Source organism: Colobus angolensis, unplaced genomic scaffold (genome assembly GCF_000951035.1).
Source record: "Colobus angolensis palliatus isolate OR3802 unplaced genomic scaffold, Cang.pa_1.0 Scaffold283, whole genome shotgun sequence".
In the NCBI taxonomy this organism is placed as follows: domain Eukaryota; kingdom Metazoa; phylum Chordata; class Mammalia; order Primates; family Cercopithecidae; genus Colobus; species Colobus angolensis.
Window position 1 is genome coordinate 23,300 of NW_012116077.1, and position 9,533 is coordinate 32,832.

The following is a 9,533-nucleotide window of genomic DNA, read 5'->3' on the forward strand; positions in this document are numbered from 1 at the left end:
CAGGGTCGCGGTGGCCAGAGCCGAACGAGGGGCTGCCGCGCGCCGGTGGTGGTTGGCTTTGAGGAAGAGAGGTTCAGGCTCTCCAGACCGCATCCACGTTTCCAGGTATGTCTGCGCACGGGAGAGCCGGGGCTCCCCCAGGCTCGCCCGTCTTCTTCCCGGACACAGGGGTCGAAGGGGCGGAGAGCCAGGGGCAGGGGCCCAAGTCCGCACCCCGACCCCCAGTGCAGGTTATTTCTGTCTTTAAAGGCCCAGGCCGGGACTGGAGAGCGTTTGGGAGGGAAAGGACCAGGGCGTGGGAGTGGCAGTGCGGAAAGAGGAGTGGGGTCAGGCCTCTCCCGCCGCCCGCCAGCGACTAGGTCGGGACTGGGGAGGTGGAAAGTGTCACCTGCAGTGGGGACCGAAGCAGTGCCCCGACCCCGAGCCACCTTCTCTCCTCTGGAGGCAGCGATGGCAGGAGTTTCAGTTAACAATTTACAGAGAAAACTCCCAAACTATGCATACAAAGATACAGCTTTGTGGCAAGAATGTGACTTCCATACTAATAAAGTCTCAGCCTTCGGAATTAAGGTGACTCGCCGTATCTTTTCTTATAGAAGGAATAACTTCACACTAATAACAAAGAATTGGGGAGTAATAACCATTCACGGGGTCCAGTTTTCAATGATACTTTTCTTCCCCCTCAATAGCTGCCAAGCAATAGAGAAGACAATTTGTCCCGGGGAGTGGACACTTTGGCCCATATATTAGGACCCTGACAGATGAAAGCAAAAATCAGGATGACTTCCCTTTTCGATGTTTTTGTTTGTTTGTTTGTTTCAAATTAACTGCACTCTGAGGGAGGGAGGGAGGCAAGGCCTGGGTTCCAGCCTTTTGTTAATGCGGTTCCTGGCGTGCTAATTAACAAGGAGCCAGGCTCCCTCCTTTGCTCAATAGGTGTTAAAAGTGAGGAGGTACTGTGTTGAATAAAATTTCCTCATGATTCTTGTCCCATTTGATATCTGTATGGCTTGGGGAAGGAAGACTTAGTGGCATAGTAGTTGGGGAAATGGGTTGACAAAAAGAGAAATTACCTCTTAGTGTCTGGTATCACATTTCAGATAGACCAAGTGACATTCTAAGTATATCACTTGTCCTTTTTTTTTTTTTGAAACGGAGACTTGCTCTGGCGCCCAGGCTGGAGTGCAGTGGCGCGATTGCGGCTTACTGCAGCCTTCGCCTACCTGGTTCAAGCGATTCTCCTGCCTCAGCCTCCTGAGTAGCTGGGATTACAGGCACGTGCCACACCGCGCCTGGCTAATTTTTGTGTTTTTAGTAGAGACAGGGTTTTGCCTTGTTGGTCAGGCTGGTCACTCCTGACCTTGTGATCCCCCCGCCTCAGCTTCCCAAAGTGCTGGGATTACAGGCGTGAGCCACCGCGCCCGGCCATCACTTGTCATTTTAATCTACATCTCAGATATAAACACAGGTTTAGGCATTCTGGTTAAATATATTTCCTGATCACACGGAGGGAGGTGGAATTTTCTTTTTTCCAGTTCAAACTGGAGAAGGAGGGCAAGGATATCCGGTAGATAGAAGATCTTGGACCCCAGGAAGTGTAAGTACAGTCGTGTTAGCTGATATTTTGTTGGGGTGTTTAGAAGCACAGAGCCTTAGGCAACATAACTCTTCAGCCTTGTAATTGATCATCTGCATTGTCAGTAAGCCCTCAGGAAGGCCTCATAGAAATACAAAAGAAAAGTGTTCTGCCAGGAGAGGTGGCTCATGCCTGTAATCCCGGCACTTTGGGAGGCTGAGGCGGGCGGATCACGAGGTCAGGAGATCGAGACCATCCTGGCTAACACGGTGAAACCCCGTCTCTACTAAAAATACATAAATTTAGCCGGGCGTGGTGGCGGGTGCCTGTAGTCCCAGTTACTCGGGAGGCTGAGACAGGAGAATGGCGTGAATCCGGGGGCAGAGCTTGCAGTGAGCCGAGATTGCACCACTGCACTCCAGCCTGGGTGACAGAGCGAGACTCCATCTCAAAAAAAAAAAGAAAAGAAAAGAAAAAGAAAAGTGTTCTGAAGACTTTTAGCTAAGCCAAATAAACTTCAAGGGAAAAAAAGTGCTTTCCCTAAAATACCACCCCCCAAAACTTTGTAAGCCAGAGGAGAAATTATGTCAAAAAAATTTAAAAAAACTAACTTAGAATCAAAGCATTGTAGAGATTTCAGGAAGAATATTAAGGATCATTCATTAAACAAATATTTATTCAGGGCCACTATGTATCAGGTAACAATGCCAGGCTATCACAGCATATTTGTATAATAAAGGTCTGTGTGAAATGCCACAGAAGCACAGGAACAATTCAGAATGCAAAGTCATCCTTGCTAATCTTCAAACGAATACTCATTTCTGAGAAGTTATTGGTGACTCTGAAATACAGTGGTACATTTGGAAAGCTCTTGGTAAAGCAATTGGTGATTTTAAAATGCTGATATATTAGGGTGTAGAAAAGACTACCACTTTTTTGCTTAGATAAAATCAATTCAGCTTCAGAAATTTGGGGACATCAACAACTAACTTACAGAAGTTAGGGCTAATTTTTCCCTGAGGATGCAGATTAAATTAATCTGAGATTGGAGTTTAGGCTTACCTTATATTTGTTTTAATAGTACCTACTTTTTTTTTTCAAACTAACTTTTTCTGAGGTCTGATGACTTCCGGCTGGCCACTTTGGAGTACATATCTCTGGAGAAAGTTTAGGTTGTTTAACTGGCTGGTTTATGTTCAAAGGGAGGGTAAGGAAAACCTGAAAATGAACAAAACCCGTTGTTTACAGTACACTTTAAAAATTGCTTTCATTTCCATTTTCATTCATTTTTCTTAATCACCTGTGAAACCGATATATTGTCCCTATTTTACACCTGAAGAATCTGAGGCTCACAGTTCTAAAATGTGGGGACCAAGATTTCTGACTCCTTCAGTCTTTTTTCCACCCTAGTCCACACTCAGTTCCTTTCTCAGGAACTTCCTTTTCCTTCTTCCCCACAATTTTGCATGGTAATACATATTGATCCATCTTGACTTCAGACAGTTCATTTGAGTCCTTCTTTTGGTATTTAAGAGTTTTCTGCAAGTCAGTGAAAGAAGGTGGAGAATGGGGAATCTCCCCTATGGGGGCAGGTCAGAATCTTCTAAGGAAAGAGGGTAATGACGGGAGTGTTTTTGTGTCTGGAAACAGTGGAAGCAGGAAAAAGAAAATTTAAAAAAAAAAGATTGAGAACCACAGCTCTGAAGTGAGAGTAAATTGGACAGTTGAGAAAGAAGCAAAACTAGTGATTTCCTTTGTAACAGACTTTTTTCCTAGTTTGGTGGAGCAGCTTTTCTAAAGGTCCAGAGAACAGACTATCCAAGAATAAGGGGAGAAAGTTCTTTATGCTAAGAGGAGCCCTTTGTCTTCACCTTACTGCCCCTGGTTAGTGACTAAAAGCCATGCCCCTTCTTGAGCACTACTAAGCGACTAAGGGTAATGACAGGTTACTCAACACAGGTTGGAGATGACCTTTTCCAACCATCATTCCCAGTTTATAAAGTTTGAGAGGAAGGACCCTTGTGAGATGGGAAAAAGCCTTTGGCATTCTTCCAGAACTGTTTTCCAGTCCCTACCTACTCTGCCTGGAAGAATAATGGAATTTTGCAGGCAGATCTAAATTTGTGAAGAGAGATGGTCCTGAAAATTTGAAACCAAATTCTTTTTTTTTTTTTTAAGGAGACAGAGTGTCGCTCTGTTTCCCAGGCTGGAGTGCAGTGGCATGATCATAGCTCACTTCAGCCTCAACCCCCTGAGCTCAATCAATCCTCCCACCTGAGCAGTTAGGACTACAGGCATATACCATCACACCTATCTAATTTTGTTTTTAATTTTTGTAGACACAAGTCTCACTATGTTGCCCAGGCTGGTTTTGAACTCCAGGCATCAAGTTATCCTTCCGCCTCTGCCTCCCAAAGCACTGGGATTACAGATGTGAGCCACTATGCCCATGTAAATGGGATAAGACAACAGAAAAAAAAAATTTTGATTTATGTCATCGAATTTCCCTAAAGCCTGTGATTTAAAATATGAATATTTTAGAAAACAAATAATTAAATTTCACAGTCACTTTAATATGATTATATTCTCTAGGGCCCCAGCTCAAAAATGAAACTGAGATGGTTTGTAGATTTCTCCTTTCACAGTAAATAGTAGTGTATTATTTTCTGAAGCTATTTGAGAATAAATGTGCATTCCTCTAAGATTTTTATGGAACAGTGCACCTACAGGTCCATTGTAAATGACTGTTCTTTGCTTAGCTCTCAACATTCATGTTACATCATGTTATATATAAATTCATCTTCAATTTATTTTATCAGTGGTTCTCAAATTCTTTAGGTGAATACAAACCACTTTCATGAGACAAGAGATCTCTTACTCTGCAAAAATATTCTATTACTTTGCCACTGCAAAAAAAAAAGTCACCCGAGGATAAATGATAATGTTTTCAGCGAGACACTAACTAGAACCATCAGGAGTCCATTATTAATTCATGTCAGACACAAATGAATAGATGTAGTCATATTGTAGACACATACGCCTTAACAGTGCAGTCCTGAGGGCTTCTGGGGGATTGCTATCTTAGAGGACTACTGATGTTGTTTTTGTCCTATGACTTTTTATTGTTTTCCCGTCTGTGTTCTGGATTATTTGCTTCTAAAGAAACCAGTTTTTCATCCCCTCTAGGCCTCTTTCCCCTACCCTTCTGACCTTCAGTATCCAGTGTAGTGTTGAGTAGGCACTTACATTAATGTCCACAACTGACCCACTAACAGGCATGCCTACACTTTCAATAATGGCTTCTGGTTTGGTTTGCCTTATGCTGGAACAAATTACCTAGTCAAGTTTATTGAGAACAAAATGGCTGCCAGCCCAGGGTAAAGGAGTGTCATTGCCTTAAAGCATATTCCTTGTTCTCGCCAGAGAATTCTAATGCCATACTCGTTCTGCATAAAAAAAACAGACAGTGCAATTTGTGAAGAGAAAATGAGACTGGCAGCTTTTACCCCGAGTCTGGGCTTTGCCACATTCTGTGACTAGATTTGGGAACAAGCCCTTAAAGGATATCTTGCCAATGAAAGAGAGAGAGAGAAAAGAAGGAGCAGCTCAGAGACCCCTTGACCCTGCCCTGTGTAAGCCATGGGAGGGAAATTCCAAAAGGCTTTTCAAACCTTTCTCTTTCTTTTCTTTGAAATGTGACATGCAGTTCTCCTTACCCTCCCCCGTTCACTTTTCCTCTCTTCTTTTGTGGCCTTTTAAAAGATACCTAAGCTCTGAAAATAGTGGGTTGTTTTCTTTCAATTTGGGGAATGAAACCTAGCAGATGAATAAAGAAGAATTTTAGAACAAGCACTGACCTGAGAGACAGGGTCCTCAGTTTTACTACTATGGGCTGTGTGGCCTTGGTCAAGTCACTTAACTTCTCTGGGCCTTAGTCATAAATGGATTCTTCCCATTTCAGTAATTTTATAGGCTTCACTGAAAGGCATTTCCTTTCAGACACCAGGAAATTATACGGAGGCCCAGGGAAGAAAGACAGTGAAAATTAAAAAGTGTGTGTGTGTGTGCGTGCACACGTGTGCATGTGTGCATATGTGTATGTGTTTTGTCAGAGATTTATGGGATGGTTGGATGTAGAAGTTACTTTTTCAAGAAGCAAAATTATTAATGAAAAGAGTTTTTTATTTTAACCTTTATCCATACCCAGACCTCTATCTCAGATGTGTCATTCTTACTATCTCCAGATATAAAGTGGCCACACTTTACTTGCCCCTGTGCTCACCTCCTTCCTAATCAATCCCACCAATGCCCTTCATCCAGAATTAAGAGAAATAGTAATCTCTCTGCCATTGCTACCTGATTAGAAGCATTTTTATCATCTATAGAATTGTTGGGTAAAAATTTGACTGCTAAAAAATGTGACTGGCAATTAATATCACCCTCTTTTCTCCTCTCTCTGTTCCTTTCTTCTGTGATTGCTGTAATAATTCCTACTGATTTGCATTCACATTTCTAGAGAGGAGGGAAACCAAGAAATTATGTTTCCCTTTAAGAACAGATTGATCAATGATGCTTCTGGATGGTGACTCGTAGCATAATAAAAGTCAGAAAGGACTGTTTCAAAAGAAAGGAGATGATACTCCAATGGCAAATACGTACTGTGAATTTCAGGTCTGAGTTTATCACTATGGTCTGATTGACCTCAAGAAAGCTTGGCTTCTGGCTTTTGGACCAATGATTTTAGTACCTTCACTGAACTCTCCAAATAGTTCATCTTAAGAATATGTGTACCTTCTCCTTTCCTCAAAGCCAAGTAGTTGCCAGTAGGGATGTACCCTTGGGGATGGTGAGTCCCTTCCATCTTTTGTGTGGCAAAGGGGAGAGATATATTCAGTGCCTATAGGTATCAAGTTAATTCCTTCACTGCTCATGGTAAGGAAAACCTGTGTTATTTAAAATAAACTACTGTTTGTGAAAAGAAAAGAAAAGATCATACACCAAAAAGTAGTTATCTCAGGGCCATGAGATTATGAAGGAGATTCCTTCTGTTTTATGTGCTTTTCTGTATTCTCCAAAATTGTTATAATAATCAAAGAAAATATTAAGTTATAAATACAATATTTGCCATTTCTCATTACCAGCAGGAAATTACATTCCAGTGCATAGATAAAAGAGATGCAGGCATACTTTGACTTTTCTCCATGGTAATACTACAAATATGTCTTGACAAATTAATATATAAAATGAATAAAGTGACCCTCTCCATCTTCTCCTCACCCTTTAGGGCTAACTTCAGCTACCGGTTGGTGGTTTCAGGTGCCAGTGGCCCTCCACATGCTGCTTTGGTTCTTCTTTCTCCCTTCCCTCAGAAGTAGTCACTTATCAAATATTTCAGTGCTGTGGGAAAGCTGTACATTAAGGATTCCCTTTGGGTAGGGAAGACTCTTTTTGAAACAAAATAATCATCCTCATATTTTTATAAACTTGGAAAGTTGTTCGTGATTTAGTATGCTGAATTTTCACCTAAAAACTACACTCAGAGTCAATATCTTGAGAAAAAACCCATTTGGTGGCATTAATATTTTCAATTGTTGACATTAGGTTCTCCTCAAGAAATTGCTGTCAAAACAGATAGAATTCTGTACACTTGGCAGTCTTGCCCGAAAGCAAAGCCCAAGACTGGAATAGCAGGAATTTATAGGTCAAGACAGAAGGGCATTTGGCAGAGTTAGTCATAAGGAAGTCGGCATGGTATACTTTACCAAAAGCAGCTCACATCTCATTAAGCCCTGATGTTTTAGTCACTTTAAAGAATGAATAAACAATAGTCCAATCCACAAGAACTAGAAAGGCATCAGACACATTGAAAGCACAGGTATTACCAACATTAACCTATTAATTTCAAATCACTTTTTTTAATTTTAAAGCAGTCTGTTTTTATGTGTACAGTTGTTTTCTTATAGAATCACTTTCTGTGTGTACAGTAAGTAGCTAAATGTGTCAGTTTACCAGTTCTATTTCATAGGATCAGAGACTTTTAAAGCTGGAAGCATCTGTAGAACTTAGCTCATTCAGCCCTTTCCATTTATAAATGGGGGAACTGAGGCCCAAGTCATTTAGTGAGTTAGAGAGAGAGCCAGCACTCAAATATTCAGATTCTTCACCCATGAGCCAGCATTCTTATTTCTTTCTACTATACTAGCTACTAGTGTAAATAATGTGCCTGCCTTGGTTTTAAATTGTGTTTTTCAGATATTGGAAGAGGTGCCTGGAGAAATGGATGCTAGAAGAAAACACTGGAAGGAGTATATGTTTACTCCATTTTTTAGTGCACAGGATGTTCTAGAAGAGACTTCTCAGCCTGAATCTTCTTCTGAGCAAACGACTACAGATAGCAGCAAGGGAATGGAAGAAATTTATAATTTGTCCAGCAGAAAGTTTCAAGAAGAAAGTAAATTTAGGAGGAAAAAATATATTTTCCAACTAAATGAAATAGAACAAGAATCAAATTTAAGAGAGAACAAGATAAACATTTCACAGAACGAGACAGACACAAATTCTGCATCCTATGAATCATCTAATGTGGATATTACAACCGAAGAAAGCTTTAACAGCACGGAAGATAGCTCTACCTGCAGTACAGATAACTTACCAGCTCTACTAAGACAAGACATAAGAAAGAAACTTATGGAAAGAATGTCTCCAAAACTTTGCCTGAATATTTTGAATGAAGAACTGGAAGAACTTAATATGAAATGCAGAAAAATAGAAGAGGAATTTGAAAACGCTGAAAAAGAACTTTTGTACTACAGAAAAGAAATATTCACAAAACCTCTAAATTTTCAAGAAACAGAGACGGATGCTTCAAAAAGTGACTATGAAGTTCAAGCTCTAAGAAATGACCTGTCTGAAAAAGCAACAAATGTAAAAAACTTAAGTGAACAGCTCCAGCAAGCCAAAGAAGTCATCCACAAATTGAACCTGGAGAACAGAGATTTAAAAGAAGCTGTTAGGAACTTAAAACATCAAACCGAGTTTGGAAATGTGCTCCTAAAAGAAGAAATGAAATCGTATTATGAATTAGAAATGGCAAAGATCCGCGGAGAGCTCAGTGCCGTCAAGAATGAACTGAGAACTGAGAAGACCCTACAAGCAAGAAATAACAGAGCCTTGGAGTTGCTTAGAAAATACTATGCTTCTTCAAGATACTTAACATCATCAAGTATCTTTGACCACTTTACTGGGGATTTTTTTTAAAACTTAAAAAAATCCTTCCATTACACAAGTCATTGAGCCAAATCAGTGTTTATTGTATTTGCTTTGTGTATTACTTAAAATATATGTAATAGGATGTTGTTTTCATTTTCGATAAATCACAGTATCTATAAAACATGTACATGTTTCCAAGCTTCTGCTTTCTCTTTCTGATGAAGTTATTCCAGGAGTACAAATGGAAACGAAGCTTTGGAAATCTCATATCTGTGTGTGTGTGTGTATATATATATTTATCTATATACACACACACATATATTCACTCAAAAACACATACTGATTCACCATTTATGAATACAAATCAACAGCCATTTTGTGATCTCATAAGCAAATATGTCCTTGCAACGTGAATATTTTTCCATCTGTGTTCATTGATGTTAACAATAAAAATCTTGTTTATGTGTATAAGCCTAACATATGCCTGTGGGTCTTGTAACTGCCTGTTCAAACTCAATGGGATACCAAAAATGTATCTGCTTACTTTGGGAGTCTAACTTGAATTCGGTACATATAAACATCTCTGAAAAAAAATGTAGTTTTTTTCTTCCCCCTGCTGTTTTCCCCAGGCTTTCTCCTTTGACCTGGCCACAGTTCCCATAGACTAGAGGACAACTTAGAGACATTGCTGTGACCTTTGCTAGAGCCCTGCTCTTGTCAGCAGTGGCTTTTGTGTTTTCTTACGTTG

At 40.3% G+C, this 9,533-nt stretch overlaps 1 protein-coding gene across 1 annotated transcript; it reads left to right on the forward strand.

Moving 5' to 3' along the window:
• The first annotated feature begins 9 nt into the window (after positions 1 to 9).
• CCDC160 (coiled-coil domain containing 160) lies at positions 10 to 8,969 on the forward strand. The gene is made up of 2 exons (XM_011948720.1): positions 10 to 105; positions 7,829 to 8,969. Exon 2 carries the CDS (start codon positions 7,853 to 7,855, stop codon positions 8,831 to 8,833), a length of 981 nt encoding a protein of 326 aa, XP_011804110.1. The 5' UTR covers positions 10 to 105; positions 7,829 to 7,852; the 3' UTR covers positions 8,834 to 8,969.
• Positions 8,970 to 9,533: the final 564 nt, after the last annotated feature.

Bases quoted from the DNA above. Each gene is read 5' to 3' on its own strand.
- CCDC160 (XM_011948720.1), top strand. From the start codon at position 7,853: ATGGATGCTAGAAGAAAACACTGGAAGGAGTATATGTTTACTCCATTT.